The sequence below is a fragment of the Balaenoptera acutorostrata genome, chromosome 19 (genome assembly GCF_949987535.1).
Source record: "Balaenoptera acutorostrata chromosome 19, mBalAcu1.1, whole genome shotgun sequence".
In the NCBI taxonomy this organism is placed as follows: Eukaryota; Metazoa; Chordata; class Mammalia; order Artiodactyla; family Balaenopteridae; genus Balaenoptera; species Balaenoptera acutorostrata.
In genome coordinates this window covers 34,357,135-34,378,069 of record NC_080082.1, presented here as the reverse complement: position 1 = coordinate 34,378,069, position 20,935 = coordinate 34,357,135, and the positions used below count along the sequence as shown (strand labels likewise).

The window sequence follows — 20,935 nt, the reverse complement described above, 5'->3', positions numbered from 1 at the left end:
TGGACCTCAGGTCTCTATCCCGCGCACTGCTTTGCTTATGGCAGGTGAGGAGACTGAGGCAGGGGGCACTTCACAGCCCTGCACGGGAGAGGCAGGAAGTATGACAGGAGGGTCTTTCCTGGTTGGTATTCAGTGCCTTTTCCCACTTTCTCTTCCCCAGGGCAGATTGCTTCCCCAGCAGAAAACTGCCCTAGGGCGGGGCCTCCTCCAGTCTTCCCCTGACGCTACCCTGGAGGCCAAGATCAGGGCTGGTCCCTGTGTGCCCACGCAGCCCAGCCCAGGGGAAGGTGGAGGTGGGGGAGTCGGGGCCCAGCTTGAGGGAGCTCCCAGGCTGTCAGAAAAGGGGCAGATAGTGGCCTCTGTGAGCCACAGTTGCCCAGGGAGTCTTCTTGGGGGAGGATCCCTGAGCCGAGTCTTGGAGATGCCAAAGTCAGCATTTCCCCAAGAGGATTCCTTAGAGATTTAATGCAAAAAGGGCCTCGTGAACCAAAAAGACTGGGAGATGCTTAGCTGTGTTTATTAGTTCAGCAGCTTGCTTTCCTGCAGGACTTCTCAGAACCTTTAATTTGCTAATGTGCACAGGGTATCTTTAGAGAAGGAGGAAGAGAATGCTAAGCCCAGCACTGCGTGTGACCAGAAAGTGTCGTGTGTGTGGCTCTTCACGGCCCTGCTGTTGGGCAGAGCGCCCCTCAGGAAATGCAGACACAGGGCCAGAAAGTGTCGTGTGTGTGGCTCTTCACGGCCCTGCTGTTGGGCAGAGCGCCCCTCAGGAAATGCAGACACAGGGTTAAGAAGGAGCCTGGGCCCTGGAGTGGGCAGCTCTGAGTTTGAATCCCAGCCAGGAGGCTTTGGACGAGGAGCTTAGGATCCCAGAGTTGGTTCCCCTGGCTGGAAACAGAGGGAGAGCACCCCTAACCTGCCCTGGGGGTCCGAGTGCAAGGACCTTGCCTCTTCCCAGCAGGTGCTTGGAGGCTGATGGCAGGGGCGCCTCCCGTCGGGTTTCCTGTCTCTGTCTCCCAGTTGGGTTCAGAGTGCGCAGAGCACGTCTGGAGGGCCGGGCATTGTGTTTCCTCTCCTCTCCTCTCCACAGCCCTAGAGGCCTTGGGGTGAGGACTCGGTGCTACCTGGAAGCTCTCTCTGGCTCAGGCCCACCTTCCCGCTTTCCTTGACCCAGTGGACAGCTGCTCGCTTGAGGTCCAGCTAGGCTCTGCGTGGATGTGTGAGCCCATGCGGTGATGATGCTGCCTGTACCCAGAAAGCAGTCCCGAGGTGCTGACGCTGCTCTATCCACCCCAGAGGCTAGGCCACTTCCAGAGCAGGGAGGGGGCCCGGGGCACCTTGACCTCTTAGGTGCCGAGGCCCATGACACAGTGGGCTGAAGGGGAAGGGGCAGGTTCTGAGCCCACCCACAGCCCTTGAGGCCCTTTCTGCTAACTTGGTAGTGCTTGTCGTCTTAACCTGGCGTGTTGTGCCAGGTGCAGCCCCCTCCCCGCCCCCCGCCACCGTGCTCTGCTTGCATCACCTCCACTGAATCCCCTCAAAGCCCTGGGTGGTCTGAATGTTATTCTCCCTTTCTTTCAAATGACGAAAGTGCGGCTCAAGGAGGATAAGTAACTTTTTCAGGGTCATGCATCTTAGACGTGATGGACCTGGGGCTCGTTTTCCTTTTCTTCTTCTTTCGTTTACAGGATCTATTTATTTTTTGTGTATTCACATACATATTTCATAAATTTTTAAAAATTTATTTATTTTTGGCTGTGATGGGTTTTCGTTGCTGCGCGCGGGCTTTCTCTATTTGCGACAAGCGGGGGCTAATCTTTGTTGAGGTGCACGGGCTTCTCATTGCAGTGGCTTCTCTTGTTGCAGAGCACGGGCTCTAGGCACGCGGGCTCAGTAGTTGTGGCTCGCGGGCTCTAGAGCACAGGCTCAGTAGTTGTGGCGCACGGGCTTAGTTGCTCCGCGGCATGTGGGATCTTCCCGGACCAGGGCTCGAACCCGTGTCCCCTGCATTGGCAGGTGGATTCTTAACCGCTGTGCCACCAGGAAGTCCCCACATACATATTTATATATGTACACACACACACACCCCGACAAACATGCCAGGAACACATCTTTCCATGTTAATATATTAAACTTAGAGCGTCACTTCAATGATCAGTCGCTTTATATTGCCCTTTGAGTTTTTCTGTTAGGGTCGTTATTTTTTACTTTATGTATTTATTTAAAAAACCCGGGCTTCCCTGGTGGCGCAGTGGTTGAGACTCTGACTGCCAATGCAGGGGACACGGGTTCGAGCCCTGGTCTGGGAAGATCCCACATGCCGCGGAGCAACTGGGCCCGTGAGCCACAATTACTGAGCCTGCGCATCTGGAGCCTGTGCTCTGCAACAAGAGAGGTCTCGATAGTGAGAGGCCCGCGCACCGTGATGAAGAGTGGCCCCCGCTTGCCACAACTAGAGAAAGCCCTCGCACAGAAACGAAGACCCAACACAGCCATAAAATAAATAAATTAATTAATTTAAAAAATAAAAAAATAAAAAAAATAAAAAACCCCTTTATTGAGGTATGAGTGACATACAAAAAGCTGTGCATTTTTATTGTATACAACTTCATAAGTGTGGAGATAAGTATACACCCGTGAAACCATCACCACAATCCATGCCATAAACCTGTCCCTCACAGCCTAAATTTTCCTCCCTCCTTTTAGTTTATCATTATTATTTTTAAGATAAGAACATGTAAAATCTACTGTCTTGAAAAAAAAATTTTTTTTAATATATTTTTATTTATTTTTGGTTGCATTGGGTTTCTGTTGTTGTGTGCGGGCTTTCTCTAGTTGCGGCGAGCGGGGGCTGCTCTTTGTTGCGGTGAGTGGGCGTCTCACTGCAGTGGCTTCTCTTGTTGCAGAACACGGGCTCTAGGCATGGGCTTCAGTAGTTGTGGCTTGCAGACTCTAGAGTGCAGGCTCAGTAGTTGTGGCGCACGGGCTTAGTTGCACTGCAGCATGTGGGATCTTCCTGGACCAGGGACTGAACCCATGTCCCCTGCATTGGCAGGCAGATTCTCAACCACTGCACCACCAGGGAGGTCCCTTGAAAAAATTTTAAGTATACAATACAGTGTTGTTAACGATAGGCACTATGTATGTGGTCGATCTTGTTTTTTCTACTGAAAACTTAAAAAAAATTGCATAAGCTACATTATAATAATAGAAATAGAAACTGAAAATGAGGAGAAGTAAGATTTGTTCACTCTGACAAAGCAGCAGTTTTGGTGTTTCTGTGTCCTGGTTCAATCCTAATCCATTCTAGGCATGACCTTCACCATGTGGATTTTTCACAGGATACCCTTCCACAGTATGGTTCAAGCTGCTGCATCTTTTTGGTAGCTGCATTGTATTCCACTGTAAGAATGTATTGTGATTTATCTTCCCCAGACTGATACACACATTGTTTTCAGTCTTTTGCAATTACAAATAATGCTGCAATGAATAATTTTGTACATAAGTCAAATTTCACACATGTGAAAGTGTTTGTAGGATAAATTACTTGATGTAGGTTTGCTAGGTCAAAAGCTGTGTGTGTACATTAGTGAGTCCGTTAGATATGATGAAACGGCCTGCCCCAGAGGTTGTGCTGAATCACACGCCCGCCAGGGGTGAGCGTGAGTGTCTGTTTCCCCCCAGCCTAGCCAACACAGATTTATGAAATGCTTTGATCTTTGCCAATTGGGTAGGTAGAAATGGTTTTCCATAGTAGTTTTAATTTGCATTTCTCTTGTTATGGGTGACGTCAGCTGCTTTCCAAATATTTAAGAGATTTGTATTGTCTTTCTGTGAACTTTCTGTTCATCCTCTTTTCCCATTTTTCTACTGGGTTATTGTTTTTTTGATTTGTAGGAACTCTTTACATATGAGGGAGATTAGCTCTTTAGGGAGATAAAAATTGCAAATGTCCCATAATCTCTCGCTCATCTTTTGATTTTGCTTTTGATAGTTTTTACTATGTAGAAAAAGAATTTTTAATTGTAATTGAATTTATCAGTCTTTTCATTATGGCTTTTAGGTTTTGTGTCAGGTTAGAAAGGACTTATTCACTACAGCATTATATGAGAATTCTTTCATGGTTTCTTGCTCTTTGGAAATCATCGTGGTATAAATTATGCCTCCAGCTTTCTCTGCCTCCTCTGGGCTCTGCTGACTTTTTAAACAGGCAACTAGCAGTGCAGAAGTTAAGACTTAAACCTAAATCTTTCTTGCCCTTTCCAGGACAGTGGCTACTCTGGGTTAAATCTTCTGTCACCAGCAGACCCACTGTCTGGGTGGGCCGTGGGAAGCCCAGTGTTCTGCCATCTTGGGCAGAAGTAGCACCACATGAGGTCCCTGAAGGCCAGCTAGACTTCCCCTTTCTGTTCTTTGTTATTGAGGGGAAAGGGATCAGGAATGAAACATGGGCATGAAAGTGTTTTCATTCTAAAGGGGGAGCCTAGTGAAGATAGTGCTTAAAGGAATGAATAACTAATGGTGGAATTTCAGGCAAGAGTTGGGGGAAGATATAGCTGTTCTTTCCAATATGGGAACCTGGTTGTTTAGTTGGTCAGTTAATAAACATTGTTGCCTGAACACCTCCTGTGTGCAGAGCCCTTTGCAGACACCTGGGGGAAGGGGGCACCAAGGTCTCTGCCTTCTGAAAACTTGTGCCTGGAGCTGAGTTTCCTCTTGACACATAGAAGGTGTTAGTGCACATCTGCGGAAGGAATGAATGCATGAATCTCTGTCAAGGTGAGTGAATGAATAGATGAACTCTTCCCAGGCAATCACTAACCATCATTAGAATTGGCACAGGAGATGGCAAACTGGATTTATTATCCCTGGCGGCTGGAGCCTTGGGGGGGAGGGGTGACAAGGTATTTGTGTTTTAGAGGAGAGATTGACTAGGGTAATGCCTAATCCAGACGGAAGAGTGGAAGGGAGGATTTCAGGAGCAAAGAACAATTCCCTACCCCACCCCTGGAATTAGCCCTCTGGGGCCAGATGACAACACGCAGGCTTTTCAGCTTTTCCTCAGTTCTCTTTGTTTTATGATTTAGCCTCCGCTGCTAGCCCAGCCTGGAGCTGGGCCTCAGAGGTTTCACATAACCACCTCCTTTGCAAGAGGGAAAACCGAGGCCCGGATCGGGTAAGGGTCACAGCACACGTTAGTGGCAGAGCTGGGACTGGAACACAGGTCTCTAGACCCCGAGACTGAGTGACAGCTTGTGGTCCCTAGAGGCTGGGGTAGAGTCAGACTGGGAGTTCTTGGGGAGCAGGGCTGTCTGGGGGCATATGCTATTGGGGGCTTCGGCTTTTGCTCCTGCCTGGTGGCTTTGCAGACTGTCACCAGGAGGTGGGGAGATAAAGTGGAGGGTCGTTAGGGGCTCTGCCCCCTGTGCACCTCTGTCTCTCCTGTTTGGACCTCATGGGTGGGCTTCCTCAGCTCTAGGAATTGAGCCTTCCTTCTGGGCGCATTTGCTATTTTGTCCTCACAAACTTGGCCTGTTGGCTGTGAGGACCTGTGCCTCGCTCTCCCCCGAACTTGGGTATCAGCACCTCAGTTTACTGATGAGAAAACTGAGGCCCGGAGTGTGAGAGACTCTGCCACTCCTATGGCCAAGGGCAGCAGAGCTAGGATTTGAACCCAGCCTCCTCCCTCCCAGGTACAGCTCATCTGCGGAAAGGTGTGATGCAGCAGGTGCTTCCTGTTCTGGGGGAGACCCTTTTGTCTGTTTTCATCATCTTCCGCCCTGATGCCCGCCCCCCAGCCCCCTCACCAAAGCCGCCCTGCCTGCTCTCTGCCACCTTTCTGCCTGGCTCAGGATTCGAGCTGGTTGGCTCATCCATCTGTCCGTCCCACAAGCATCTGCCAGGGCCTAGCTGCAGGACACAGACTTAAATCCCACAACAATTTGGTGAGGCAGGTGCGGGGATGTTTGATAGGAGTCTCGGAAGGCCTCCTGAGGGGGGCAGATGCCCAGGAGAGAATGGTGTGGGGAGGGAGGTTAGGCCCCAGCACGAGCTAAGGCTTGGGAGGCCCTTAGTCCCATGAGGTTTTCTGGGTGCCCCTAGGTGCCAGGCCGGGGCTGGGCAGAGCAGCTGCTGGCTCTCCTTCACAGAGCTCTGGGTCTCCTGAGGGAGGTGGCATTAACATGAGTCCCTCAGCAAACAGAAAGTCTGCCAGTGACCCAGCCCACCAGGCACTGGGCTGGCCTAGGGGGCAAGACTGTGCTGGTGGGTTCCTGGCTGCAGCCGTACGGTCACCTGGGCGGGGCATGGGTACAGGGTCCGGCCTGAGGGGCTTGAGTGGGCCCTCTCCTCTCCTTAGGCCTGCCTGCCTGCCTGCCTGCCCCGCTTCACACGCCAAGGCCCCACTTCCCCTTTCTGGGGCCACCAGGCCCTGTACAGCTCCGGGGCCTGCCAGGGCAGGGCCAGAGGAAGCCGGGCTGGGTTCCTGCCAGTATTGCTTGGGTGAGGAAGTGGGTATCCTGTCTGTGTCTGTGAAAGCTGGGGTGGGCTAGAGCTCCCCCAGGGGTGTGGTAGGGCTGGGGGTGCCGCCACATCAGCCAGTTCCGCTGGGGAAGGACTTCCTGAGCACCCCTGAGGGCCCAGTCCTGCAGTCATAATTCGAGGTCCCAGCGCCCTATCTCCAGCAGCTCTTCTAGCTGAGGAACCTGGACCCCGCCTGTCAGTATTTGGCAAGAAGACCCCAGTCCTGTCTTGTTGCGGGGAAGGGAGAAGACGGTGTGTATGGGGTAGTTCAGAGGGCTTCCTGGAGGAAGAGGCCCCCCTGGATCTTGCTGGCTTCGAGGAGACTCCCTGGCATGGCTGCCTCATCTTGCGCCAGGAAGGCAGAGGGAGGTACCTTGATGGAGTCCACTTTGCCCCCCACCCTCTGTCTGGGGCCTTGAAGGGGGAGGGCAGAAAGGGGTTGGCATTCTGAGATGTTATGGGCTCTGGGAATGTCAGCACTGGGAGGGTGACGGACAGGACCCTGAGGGGCCTGTATTTGAATCCCAGCTCTCTTTTACTAGCTTTGTGACCTCAGGCAAGTAACTGAATCTCTCTTTGCCTCAGCTCCCACATCCATAAAACAGACACAGCCGTCTTACCTACAGGGCAGGGGTGCAGATTTAGAGAGACTACAGTGCTGGGTACACAGTAAGAGGTCAGTAGGTTTTGTGATGGTCTGTCCTGCTCAGTCACGGGCCCTGCGGCTGCGGGGAGCTGAGTCCACCAGGATCGCTTGGGGGAAGAGCTTGATTCCGCCGGTATCAGTTTCTACCTAAGTATACCCCTCCGCTCCCTGATTCCTCCCGCAGGGGAGGAATCTCTGGAGGGTACTGGCCTCCTGCAGCCTTGGGCCCCCTGCTGCCCTGGTTAGTTTGGGACACGGTGACAGAGGTATGAGCTGGGGTGGGGATTGGGAAGGGTTCCCCTCCCTGGCCGGCGCCCCTGCAGAGGAGGCCTTAGCCAGGGCTGGCTGCGTCTGCTGGGGCCCGCTCTCACCTTTGGGCTAACTTCTCCCGACTTGGACTCATCAAGGGGCCACGAGGGCTTTCTGGACACAGCAAACTGGGGCAGGAGGCCCAACGTGGACCTTGGGACTCTTGGTTGCAAGTGCCAGAAGCTCACCCTGGCTTCAGCTGGGAGGGGTATTGATTATCCCTTGGGAGTAAGTATCTGGGGGTTGCTTGAGCCTCAGACACAGCTGGATCTGGGGGCCCCAGCGGGTATGTTCAGGGCTCTGTCTCTCACCAGTTCTCCGTGTGGGCTTCCTTCTCATGTGGGCTGTCTACTGTGGTGGCCCAGGTGGCTGCCAGCAGCTCCAGGCCGCTGGCAAAGAGAGCATCTTTTCCTCGTGGGCCAGCAAACGTCCCAGAGTATTCTCACTGACGTGGTTTTGGTCACATGTCCATCCTTAAACCAGTCACTGCGGCTTGGGAGAGACTGTGCTGATGAGCCAGACCTGGGTCATGTGACCCCTGAACCAGGGCTGAGAGGGGGAGGGGACCATGTCCAGCAGAAGCGGGAAACACCCTCCCACCTGGACCCTTGGGGTCCCCCTCCTCCGTGAGGTGGGGCTGCTCCCCTACCAGAGGTATCGTGAGGTGTGAGTGACAGTGAGTGAGCCCTGGGAGTCCAGCCTCTCCAGGTAAAAGGGCCTCGACGTCTCTGCTCTTTGCGTCTTTGGAGTTCACAAAGGACCCGTGGGGTGGGGGTGAGGGAGTGACAGGGAGGCAGGGCCTGGCTTGACCTAAGGTCGGACTTACAGCCAGAGCAGCGCCCAGCGCTGGAGAAGACTGCCCTGAGAGGGGATGAGCTCCCCATCACCGAGGCCTGCAAGTTGAGGTTGCGGCAACACTTGTTGGAGACGTGGCAAAGGAGTTCATCCAGGGCCTCACAGGGGCCCTCCCAGTTATCAGCTGAGTTGGCAACTGGCAGAGGAACTGGAGATTGGACAGAGGGGCCTTGAAACCTGCCCTGACAGAGGGGGCCTCTGGGTCTCACTTTGTGGGGTGGCTCCTGGAGAGGAGCTGGCCTGTGGAGATGCCTGTTGGTGCTGCGTTGTCTGCAGGAGGGAGAAGTGCGGCCCTTCCTCCCAGCCCTGCCTTGTACTGCCAGCGCTGGACGGGGTCCCTGGGTGCCTAGTCTCCGTGCCCAGTACTGCCTGTTGTCTGCCTCTTCTCCCGCCTGCCGTTGCCCAGGAAGTGGCCTAATTAGATCCCTAAGAGGAGTGTTTACGAGGCCTGAGTTCCCAAGACTCTCGGAATCTTTCAACTAATCCCTCTCTCTCCATGCCTGGCTCAGCCCGGCTTTGTGTGCCTGGAAGGGCAGGTTGGCATCTGGGGGTGAAAGGCTCCATGGTGTGTGTGTGTGTGTGTGTGTGTGCGTGCACACGTATGCACACTTGTGCATGTCCTGGCCACCCACAGCTCTGCTCCGGGGGCTTTGCCTGGGGGATGGAGCAGCTGCGGGGAGTTGCCTTGGCTCCTTGGAGTTTGGGGTTTCTCGGCCTGGCAGTCCCGGTGCACTGGTGTTTGCACCAGGCCGGAGGGACAGGCAGTGTTGTGTATACTTTTTTTTTTTTTTTTTTTTTTTGTTGTGTTTACTTTTGACAACTGGTTCAGTCACTGGGACCTGCTGCTTCTGGAAGGAGCTCCATGGGGAAGCCTTTCTCAATTCAGTAAGACAGTGAGGCTGGGCCGAGGAGCCCTGGTTTGGAAGCTGGCAGACCCAGGTTTGAATCCCAGCCCTTCTACCAACCAGCTCCAGCTGTGTAATCTTAGGCAAGGCACTCTCCTTCTCTGGGTTCAATTTTGCATCTGTAAAATGGCTGTAACACCTTGGCCTTAGGTTATGAAGGCGAGAGTGGAGATGTATGTGCAGGCACCTGGCGTGACAGCATGACACCTGTTTTACACGTGCCCTGGAGTGGGGGCTTCTCAGGGCAGGGACCTTACCTTGTTTCGTGACCCCTTTAGCACAGGGCTGGGCATATATGGTTAGTACTCAAGAAATGCCTCTTGTGGAACAAAGACTGGTGAGTATAGCTTTAGAGGTGGCAAACTAGTGGGCTGCACTATGCAAATTTTATAAATTTGTTTTAATTGAAGTAATGTTGATTTACAGTGCTGTGCAAATCTCTGCTGTGCAGCAAAGTGACTCAGTTACATATGTATTTATGTTCTTTTCCATTAGGTTTATCCCAGGAGATTGGATATAGTTCCCTGTGCTATACGGTAGGACCTTGTTGTTTATCTCTTCTAAATGTAATAGTTTGCATCTACCAACCCCAAACTCCCAGTCCATCCCTCTCCCTCCCCTCTCCCCCGGCAACTACAAGTCTGATCTCTATGAGTCTGTTTCTGTTTTGTAGATACGTTCATTTGTGTCATATTTTAGATTCCACATGTAAGTGATATCATTTGATATTTGTCTTTCTCTTTCTGACTTACTTCACTTAGCATGATAATCTCTAGTTGCATCCATGTTGCTGCAAATGACATTATTTCATTCTTTTTTTATGGCTGAGTGGTATTCCATTGTATATAAGTACCACATCTTCTTTATCCATTCATCCGTCGATGGATATTCAGGTTTTCCCATGTTTTGGCTATTGGCACAAAACAAATTTTAAAAATTAGCTGGCAACATTTGGAAATCAGTATTTCATGTAGAAATCAGATTAGTAGCTTTTGTCCAAACACTTTGCGCACTTTGGTGGTCTTGGTCCAACCCCCTCAGGGTTGCCTGGGTTAAGCAGGTAGTTGCCGAGGCTTGTAGACACCTGCCTGGGCCCAGAAGGAGCAGAGGGGCCAGGACTCCTGGCAAACAGCCCCTTCCTCCACCCACAAATATGTGGTTTTTCCATTTTGTTCCTGGGATTTGAGGAATAGGAGCTCCCAGATGGAATAGTGCCGCAGGTGACTCCTGATCCAAGGTGGCCCCAGGTTACTCAAGGCAGTTGGCACTCACTGGGGGACTTCACTCAGACTCTGGGATTCTGGGTGCCCTGCTATTTTGCCTTTGGGGGCTCTGGACCAACTTTCCTTTGCAGCTTCCACCAGTGGCCATTTGCACCCTTTGTGACTGCCCTGAGCCTTCCCATGTCTTACCACCTCCCTGCCCCCTGCCCTGTCCTGGTTCCTATCTCTGATGCAGGCCTGGAGGATGTTGGGGGCCTGGACTCCTGGTCCAGGGCTGCTCCCTTGACACAAGGTTCCTGCTGGGAATATGGCAGCCACCCCAAGCCCCAGTCGCTGCATCTAGGGATTGCACATTTTTTGGGTAACTTTCTCTCCCTGGAGACTGGGAGCCCTAGGGGGAGAGGGAGCTAGCCTGACACACAGGAGATATAATGGGCCTGGTGTGCCACAGGCATGGTTAACAAGCTGTTTGGGAATAAATGAATGGGAAAATAAATGAAAGGTGCTGGGGAAAGAGGGAGCCCCTCTGGGCTAAGCATTGCAAGCCTGGGGTCCGCTCTCAGCTTTGTCATAAAGGGTCCACCGTGTTCTTCTCTGAGGTTCAGTTTCCTTATCTATGAAGCGGAGCTTGCAAGGTTGTTAAATTCTTGCCAGTGGGCCCTTTTAGAAAAATTCAGTCTTATGTGGAAGCTTAACATAATATGCAGGCAAGGGGTACGCTCTGAGTGAAGCTGGCGTTAGTGTCTGAGACACAAGACTCATTGAAAAGTTCCAGTAATCGAGTGAGTGAGGTCTTTGCACAAGAACCATTGGAACAGAAGAAAGCCTGCAAACAGACTTCACGTGCATGGCCACCTGACTTAGGGCAAAGGTGCCTCCACTAAAACTCTTGAAGGAAGGATGGTGGCTCCACTGAAAGGCTGGTGGGGGAGATATCCATTCAGAAAAAAGAGAGATATCCATTCAGAAAAATATCCATTTAGAAATGGATAAAGCTAGATATCCATTCAGTAAAAAGATAGATATCCATTCAGAAAAAAGAGAGATATCCATTCAGAAAAAAGAGAGATATCCATTCAGAAAAATATCCATTTAGAAATGGATAAAGCTAGATATCCATTCAGTAAAAAGAGAGATATCCATTCAGAAAAAAGAGAGATATCCATTCAGAAAAAAGAGAGATATCCATTCAGAAAAATATCCATTTAGAAATGGATAAAGCTAGATATCCATTCAGTAAAAAGATAGATATCCATTCAGAAAAAAGAGAGATATCCATTCAGAAAAAAGAGAGATATCCATTCAGAAAAATATCCATTTAGAAATGGATAAAGCTAGATATCCATTCAGTAAAAAGAGAGATATCCATTCAGAAAAAAGAGAGATATCCATTCAGAAAAAAGAGAGATATCCATTCAGAAAAATATCCATTTAGAAATGGATAAAGCTAGATATCCATTCAGTAAAAAGATAGATATCCATTCAGAAAAAAGAGAGATATCCATTCAGAAAAATATCCATTTAGAAATGGATAAAGATAGATATCCATTCAGAAAAAAGATAGATATCCATTCAGAAAAAAGAAGCTTGATCCCTGCCTCACACCATACACAAGAATTCCTTGAGATGGATCCAAGACCTACATGTGAAAGTAAACTATTCAAACTTCTAGAGCAGTGAGTGCTTTCCAGTAGAAGTTTCTGGATGATAGAAGGGCTCTATATTTGTGCGGCCCAATGTAATAAACAGTAGCTGTGTGTGGCTGTTGAGCACTTGAAATGTGACTGGTGTGGCTGAGGGGCTAAAATTTTTTTTTTAACTTTAAAAATGTTTTAAATGTAATCATCAAGCTATTATTATACTCCAAAAAATTAAGTGTAATTTATTAACTTAATCCCACCTTCAGTTCACATTTAGATTTCACCAGTCGTTTGAAAATTTTTTTTGTAGTTGCAGCTTTTTAAAATCAAAATCCAGATAAAGTCCATTATATTGCATTGGGTTGGTAAGCCTTTTAAATTTATTTTATTCTGTAACATCCCCACTCTCTCTCATGGTACTGACTGGTTAATAATGGGTTATGTGTCCTGCAGGCCAGTAGTTTTCAAAGTGTGGACAAGCAGCTTCAGCATCTTCTGGGAACATGTGAGAAATGCACATTTCTTCTCAGGCCCCTTCCAGTCCTACTGAAACAGACGCTGGGAATGCAGCCCAGTGATCTGTGTTTTAACAAGCCCTCCGGGATCTCTCCTGGGTACCACTGTTGTTGACTAGCCCACGTCATAGATTTGGCTGGTTGCCACCTCCTGCCGCCATTTATCTTCTCCAAGTAGCCTTTATATGGGACTGAACTTTTAATTTCGTTTTTAATCAACTTAAATTAAATTTTTGATAGTCGTATGTGGCTAGTGGCTACTGTATCGGACCGTGCAGTTCTCGGAAACACAGGAGACTAGCTTTATGACCTTGGGGTGGGCCAAGCTTTAAAGACCTAAAAGTTAGGTTTGGTGAAGATTGATATATCAGACCCGGGGCTATGAGGCCTGGCCTTGCTCTCGCCCGATGCCAGCCTTCCCAGTCCAGGTCAAATCTTGGTCTGCTTTGTGTCTCTGCAGAGCTGAGGACCCTGCGTGTCTGTTCCTTCGGGCCTGGATGCAAAGGCAGATGCGGGCGGTGCAGTGAGCAAGGCCTGGCAGCTGGAACAGTGCAGGCCCTGTGTGTCCATGGAGCTGCTGGCCGAGGGGACTTCTGCCCAGCTCCGCCTGCCAGGCTCGGAGAAACCAGAGGCCTAGGTGCACAGGGGTGGGTGTCGGCAGACAGATGCTCCCCAGGCTGCGGGGTTTCCTGCGTGGACTGCTGGGCGGCTGTGCCAAAGGTGGAGGATGCCGGCCAAGGGGCGCTACTTCCTCAACGAGGGCGAGGAGGACCCCAGCCACGACACGCTCTACGAGAAGTACCGCCTCACCAGCCAGCACGGGCCGCTGCTGCTCACGCTCCTGTTGGTGGCCATCACTGCCTGCGCCGTCCTCATCGTCATCGCCTTCAGCTACGGGGTGAGTGGGGGCTTCCCTGGGGTCCAGGTCTCAGCTCTGATGCTTTGTACTTGTGAGGCCTTGGGCAAGTCATTATCTTCTTTAAGCCTGAGCTTCTGCATCTGTAAAGTGCTATGGAGCATATTTAGGCTGGAGGAAGACACAGTTTTTATTTTAATTTTTAAGTCTGGGGTGGTTTTAGATGTTACATTAATTTGGCCAAATAAATTACCCTCACTTTTCTCCACAATGGACTTTGATTTTACTGAAGGCCTGTGTATCACTGCTCCCACTTCCAGTACCGTGGCAGACATCATGCATCAATCCCAGAACTCTCTCTCACGGAGCCGGCCGGGGTGGGGGGGTGGGTGTGTCTCAGAATCCTTCTTATGACAGCGGGCACCACTAATATTATCTCTGACTTAGGCCTCGTCCTGCTATAGCCATGACCTATGCGTGGCTGTTGAGCACTTGAAATGTGGCTAGTATGACTGAGGAACTGAATTTTCAATTTTATCTTTAATTATTGGAAATTTAATTTTGAGTAGCCACATGTGGCTAGTGGTTGCTGTATGGGACAGTAAAGTTCTAGAAGAAAACATCAGAGACTACAGGCTGTTAACAGGGTGATATGTGTAAGGTGGCCAGCACCCAGTAGGTGTTCTGCCGGTGCTGCCTGAATCTCTGTGCATAGAAACCCAAGGGCCTTTGTTTTGTCATTCGGCACATAGTTACTGAGCACCCACTGGGTGCTGGCCCCAGATTAGTCTCTGTGCTCATGGAGCTTATGGGCCTCTGGGGGAAACCAGGTGCTGTCCACCTGTGAACGTCTTGCCTGTTACCTCTTCTCCCCACACTGTCGCACTTCTGTACCTTTCCTTCAGCTCTTCCCCTGTCTGGGATGCCTTTGGTCGTATTTCCTCATAAACATCCATTCATTCTTTAAGAGTTAGGAGCAGTGGCCTCTCCCCCAGGAGGCTTTCCACAGCTTTGCTCCTGTGCTCTTGTACCTGTGCCCTGCAGGTGTGCACAGAGCTGCTGGGGACCCCGGGGGATGCCTGAGGGGGAGGGGTGGGGAGTGAGAACGTCACAGGGCTGGGCCCCACAGGTGACTGGGGGAAGGTGGTGGTGAAGGCACCCCTAGCAGAGGCAACAGCACAAAGCCTGAGGTAAGAGAGAACTTGATGTTTAGGGGGAGGATGGACACCACCCACGTGGAGGAAGCAGCAAGTGACCTTGCTTAGGGCAGGCTGGACAGGCTAACCTGGCAGGCTTTCTGGAGGAGGTGGCACCCCGCTGGGGAAAGCTATGGCATTTCTGTGTATGTTCACCTCCCGCCCCCCTCCCCACAGGACCCCTCCCGACACCAGGCTGTCCTGGGGACGGCGTTCTTCACGCTTGCTGTGTTTGTGGCTCTCTACGCGCTCGTGTATGTTGAGTGCCTCGTCCGCCGGTGGCTCAGGGCCTCGGCGCTGCTCGTCTGGGCCTGCCTTGTGACGCTGGGCTACGTGCTGGTGTTTGACTCATGGATGAAGGAGGCCTGTGACTGGGAGCAGGTAACAGGGGACCCTGGCGCCCCTGGGGGCTGGGTGCTGCCAGCCAGCTGTGCGCTCGGTAGCTCCTGCCCTCTCTGGGCATCAGATCCCTTCTGGGGACTGGGCCCACATTGGGTGTGCCAGCCACGGGCCCCTCCCTCTCTCCGGGCTGTGGTTCTGTGACTGAGAACGGGCCCTGGGCTGATCTTGTTCTCTCAGCTCTGTGCTGATGAGATGGGGGTGAGGTGGGAGAAGAGTGTCCACTTGAATGTCTGGCTGTGGTGTTTCTGGAAATGACACGTCTCCAACTCAAAGAGGCAAAAAGGCACAAATTGGCTCACGTGCCGGGAAAGGCCCGGGGGTCAGTCTGGGGCTTCAGCAGGATGGCCAGATCCCGAGTTCTCCCGGCTCTGCTTTCCTCTGTGCTGTTTCATTCCCTGTCAGGCCACCCCCAGCTCGGGACAGAGGTGCCCGCGGCACCTCCGGGCTGCCCGTCCACCAGCCTACGCAGGCCAGCTGAAAGAGGCAGCCCTTTCTCAGCCAGCTTGAGCTGCACTGGCTGGCCTGGGGCCTGGGCCCAGCCCTGGACGGGCATTGTCACCGGGGGCGGGGGGGGCCCTCTGACCATTGGGGCTGGGTCCTGTGACTGGGGTGGGGTGAGGCTCAGGCAAGCCATGCGGGTGGGAAGCTCGGGGGAGGGTGCTGTTCCCAGCAGGGGCCAGCTCGGAGAGTGGGCGGGGCCGGTGGGCTGGGCTGCTGGGGGTGGCAGGTGAGGGGGCCCTGCCCGGCCTTCCAGTAGTTACCCTTCCTGCGGAGGGAGAGCTGTGGGCAGTGGGCACCAGGCGAGAGCTCCCTGGGTCATGAGGGCGGCGGAGGCTCAGCCTCGGCCCCAGATGGTAAATCAGCTCGTAGGAAATGATGCTGGCCGGGCATCACTTTCTCGTTCGACCCTGTGTCTGTCGCTGCCTCTCGCCACACAGGGTGGGGGAAGGGGCCGACCTGAGGGCCGAGGGCGCCGGGGGCGTAGCCTCAGAGTTCAGGCTTCTAGGGCCATCCCCACGGGCCGGGGCTGCGGAGTGACCCCAGCTGAGCCCTGGGCGGGGGCGGCGTGATGGCCGCGCTCATGACGCCGCTGTGTGCAGGTGCCCTTCTTCCTGTTCGTGGTCTTCGTGGTGTACACGCTGCTGCCCTTCAGCACGCGGGGTGCCGTCGTGGCCGGGGTCGTCTCCAGCACCTCCCACCTCCTGGTGCTTGGCGCGCTGATGGGGGCCTTCACCACGCCCAGCATCCGGGTAGGGCTGCAGGTGAGGGGCGTGTGGGTCTGGGCGCGGGGCCGCCTAAGGCCTTGGGTGGGGCTTTGGTTTGGGCCGAGGGAGGCCAAGGCTGGAGCGGGTGAGTTGGAGGCCTTGGAGACAGAGGTGTTTGCTAACAGGTGGCCTCGAGGCCGGGCTTCGTCCAAGTTGGCAGGTGCCCTGCCCTGCAGCCTTTTCTTTGCTGGCCTGGGCTACCCCAGAGGCTCAGCCCCTCCCTCGAGCCCTGACCCTCGGGCCTCCTTCCTGGGTCCGGCGCACTGCTGCTGGGTGAGGCCCTGTTCCCGAGGTTTCGCTCGTTCAGCCCAGAGCCCCATCTGGACAGGGTTGGACGCACCGTCTGGTGTCCTTTGTGTTGAGTGATTGTGAACAGTTAGTGCTGATGCACAGATGTGTTTTCCTCCTGACTGGGCCTGGTGTCCGGTCTGGGAGGTGGGGGCCAGAGCTCTGGGCAGCCAGCCTGGCTCTGTGCCTTCCGCGGCTGTCCTTGGCGCTCCCTCTGGGCTCTGGGCTCTGTGAGGGGATGTGCTCCTGCCTCCCTGGAAGTGGCTGGCTGCTCTGGTCTCTGGGGCCTGAGCCCTTCTGCACCAGGGAATGTCTGGCGGATGCTGAGACAGGCCTGAGTCCTGGTCCTGTGGTCACAGTGACCTACTAGGAGACCAGTGAGTCTAGGAGACCAGTGAGTCTGGACCTCAGTTTCCCTGCCTGCCCACCCCAGGGAGGCTGCAGCCCGAGTGGGTTGGGAGGCCAGGGATCGGGGAGGGGGTGCCGTCACCAGCCCACCAAGGGGGCCGGTGTCCTGGGGCACGGGCCAGGCCTGATGCTGAGCCCGCCATGGCCCGCCCGCAGCTGCTGGCCAATGCTGTGGTCTTCCTGTGCGGGAACCTCACGGGCGCCTTCCACAAGCACCAGATGCAGGATGCCTCCCGAGACCTCTTCACCTACACTGTGAAGTGCATCCAGATCCGTCGTAAGCTGCGCATCGAGAAGCGCCAGCAGGTGGGGACCCGCCTCCCCCTGGAGCCGCAGCCTGACCCTGCCCGGCCCCCCGGCTGTCCCCCAGGCCCCACGCCCTGCATCCTCTCTCTGAGGATGTGCTCACTGAACAACACAGCGAGGCACCTGGGGCACCTGGCCAGACACCTGTGCTGGCGTCATCCCGGGGGCTGCTGGGGACACGGGAGGGGGTGTGCCTGCCGGGTTGGTAGCAGGGTGTAGGCCAGCAGCGATGGGGCACGTGGTGGGCAGAGGGGCAGGAGGGCAGAGAGGATGGAGACCCGGGGCCTGATGCTGCCCTCCCTGTGCCCCACGTGCCAGGAGAACCTGCTGCTGTCCGTGCTGCCGGCCCACATCTCCATGGGCATGAAGCTGGCCATCATCGAGCGGCTCAAGGAGCGTGGGGACCGCCGCTACCTGCCTGACAACAACTTCCACAGCCTCTACGTCAAGCGGCACCAGAACGTCAGGTGGGCGGCTGGCCGGGCCCGTATGCACAGTGTCTCCCAGGGCGGCCCCAGCAGGTGGCCCGCTGCCCTCCTACCTTGAGGCCCAGGTCCCAGCCTGCACGGGGACTGGGGAGAGGTAAATCCAGGCCCCTCCCTGGGCCTCAGTCTCCCACTTGTTCCCCCAGGGGGTGGGGGCAGATTTGATTAGTATTGGGGGAGATCCACTGCCCCCTAAAATTGTCAAACTCTGTGCACGAACGTGACTGTTGGGAAGAAAGGGGTCTTTTCAGATGATTCTCAAAGGGGCACAGGCCCCCCAAAAGGAGATGAAGCCCCACCCAGGTGACTGCCAGGGGACCCCCAGTCCCGACACCTGTCTTTAACTGATTTGAAGGGGCTGCAGAATCTTACTCAGTGGCGCTGACCTGAGTGAAGCATAGATGTGGGTGCTGTGAGCTCCACCCTGGGCTTCTGCCTGCAGGCTCACCATTACCCCCGAGACTGGCCTGCTGCCTCTGGGTTGTGGATGGTCCAGAACTGTAGACTCAGGAGCGGGGAGATCTGGTGCAAAATGCAGCTCTGGCTTCCCAGCAAGTCTTAACCTCCCTGGGCCTCAGTTTGCTCGTCTGTAGAATGGGGTTCCTACAAGGGCAGCGTGAGGACTAGATGTGTGAAAGCGCTGGGTGTGGAGCTCAGCTGGAGGGAGCGTGCAGTCACATCTTACCAGGGCTTTAGCTCTGAAGTCTGCGCAGAGGTGAAATCCAGGTATAGGGAAGGGGAGAAGTTCCCAGGTGCCTGAGAATCCACCTGTAAGGGCTCCATTCAGTCATCTGTGGTGAGGCTCTGAAGGGGTTGGGGGTTCCAGAGGGCCCCTGCAAACTGGGGCTTGCTACATTTTGCTTTGATGTGAAGCCTCTGGAACTTTAATTCATCCTTATGGTGGGGGGTTTCTCTCCCACCCCTGGTGGCAGAGGGCTCGCAGGGGTGATTGGGTGCGGGGCTGGCAGCTGCTCAGGGGCTCTTGGCCCTGACCCTCCTGCTGGCCCCACCCCACCCCCAGCATCCTCTATGCTGACATCGTGGGCTTCACGCAGCTGGCCAGCGACTGCTCCCCAAAAGAGCTGGTGGTGGTGCTGAACGAGCTCTTCGGAAAGTTCGACCAGATTGCCAAGGTGAGCCCACTGGCCTGTGCTGCCTCCCCTCCGCTGATGGTAAAGTCAGGAGCCCTTGCCACCTCATCCATGGGGTGTCCTGTGTCCAGCACTGTGCTGAGATGGGTGTGGGGAGGCCTGGGCTGAATTTTAGCATTCAGTCAGCAAAGCTTTCAAGTGCCCCATGGTCAGAGTGGAGGTTGAGCCAGGATCCTGTCCCCCAGAGTGTGAGGCCTCTGGGGAGACTGTCAGTGCACACTGGGGAATGCACTGGGCTTCACGAGCTTAGAGGGGAACTCCAGAAGGCTGCCTGGAGGAGGAGACGGCTCCATCCTCACTATGGAAGGTCAGCAGCCTCAGCCTCAGCTCCACCTGGGAACATGGGAGGACTGTGGAATGCCAGGCCTCACCCAGAACCTGCCTTTTGACAAGATCCCAGGGTGAATAGTCTGCACATTAAAGTTTGAGAAACCTAAAAAGAAACTGAAGAGGAAAGGGAACAGTGTTATGGGCAGAGGGAACAGCATATGCAAGAACCTAGAGAAGAAAGAAAGCTCTGTGTGCTCATGCAATGAAAGTGACTCAGTGTGAGTGGGACAGAGTGTGTTGGCGGGGAACATGGTTACAGGGTCAGACATTCAAGGACTTGAGGGCTGAGGTGAGGAGCGGGATTTGACCTAAGGACCCTGGGGAGCATAGCAGGTGCCAAGCAGGGAGGGCATTGGGCAAGGAGGGCCTCCAGGGTTCAGCCAAGGCGGGAGGGGTCTGGAGACCAAAGAAGGCTGAGCTGAGATCTCACTGTTTTGTCTTGAGCAGCACGCAGCTCCACGGGTGTGTGTAGGGGGCTGGGGAGGAGCCTCAGTTATTCATTAATTTACCACCTGGTCTGGTGACCTGCTGAGTAGCAGCCCTGGGCTGCCCTCAGGTTGCTCCTGGGCTACGTGCTATGTGGTTGGAAGGCGGGGTACAGGGGGCAGGACTGAGGGGTGCTTATTTAGCCCAGCCTCCGGTGGTCAGGAAGGCTTCCTGGAAGTGGTAGCCACTGAGTAGAGACCCAAGTGTAAGATTTAGGACAGTGGCTCTCCGTCCTTGCTGCGTGTTTGAATCACATGAAAAGCTTAAGTAAAAACCCGATACCCATGCCCGCACCCATGAGAGTTTTTCAGAGCCTCCCGGGTGACTCCATGTGCAGAGAATCGATGGTTTAGAACTTGATGGGAACAAGTTCTGGCCTCGCACTAGGAAGAGCTGCTCAATCTTGGGAGGGCCTGCCTCACCAGGAGCAAGCTCCACCTCAGGAGATGAGCTTCCCGTCACAGGAGGTAACCAAACTACAGTTGGACACCACTGGCCAGGGGTGCTCTGGAGAACTGTCCCCCCTGGGTACTGTGGACTGAGTGACTCTGAGGGTCTGTTTAGCTGGGAGCCTTCCTTTAGGAGCTTCCTTCCTTCATGATTTCTCTGCTGGAGGTTCCCAGAGGTTGGGCCTTATGTGGGCCCAGGCTCCATCCTCACTACACAAGGCCACAGCTGGCTCTTCCCCTGCCCCAAAGCCAAGGACCTGCCCTTGCCCTTTTGGACACAGCCCACTCTCCGTGGCAGGCCCAGGAGGCAGCCTCATTTTATAGATGAGAAGAGGGAGGCTGTGGCAGGTGCCAGTCTTCAGGCCAGAGTGTCCAGTCCCTGGACAGACACAGCAGGCAGAGCTGGTCCCAGCCTTTTCTCCTGTCAGCAATCAGATTCCAGAACTGTACCCTCCTGGCGAGAGCCAGGGCCTGCTCTCAGGGGTGTCCGCATTGCGTCTGGGCTCAGGCACCTTCTGTCCCAACACACTCACACAACTCCTCCAGTCTGTAACTGCCAGGGGCACGGGGAGGAGCAGCCTGGGGAACGTGGCCTCCTGTAAATCCCTGACAGCGGGGCCGGATCCAGACTGTTATCCTGCGCCTGGCCCTGGAGGAGATAAGGGCAGTGGTGCCCTGAGCCTGTGCCTGGGTGTCCC

General features: G+C 54.1%; 1 protein-coding gene across 6 annotated transcripts in view; it reads left to right on the top strand.

Annotated features, from left to right (window-relative positions):
- ADCY7 (adenylate cyclase 7) overlaps nucleotides 1-20,935 on the top strand; it is a 61,165-nt gene that overhangs the window by 20,108 nt on the left and 20,122 nt on the right. For 4 of the 6 annotated variants that reach the window (XM_057533797.1, XM_057533798.1, XM_057533799.1 and 1 more), the window contains exons 2-8: nucleotides 9,733-9,773; nucleotides 13,076-13,513; nucleotides 14,845-15,048; nucleotides 16,170-16,331; nucleotides 17,187-17,336; nucleotides 17,655-17,803; nucleotides 18,843-18,954. In XM_057533797.1, the coding sequence (XP_057389780.1) occupies nucleotides 13,343-13,513; nucleotides 14,845-15,048; nucleotides 16,170-16,331; nucleotides 17,187-17,336; nucleotides 17,655-17,803; nucleotides 18,843-18,954 (948 nt within the window). In that variant the 5' untranslated portion in view covers nucleotides 9,733-9,773; nucleotides 13,076-13,342. Of the gene's footprint in view, nucleotides 1-9,391; nucleotides 9,575-9,732; nucleotides 9,774-13,075; nucleotides 13,514-14,844; nucleotides 15,049-16,169; nucleotides 16,332-17,186; nucleotides 17,337-17,654; nucleotides 17,804-18,842; nucleotides 18,955-20,935 lie in introns of those variants that run through there. The other 2 variants (XM_057533800.1, XM_057533802.1) reach the window with 2 other exon arrangements.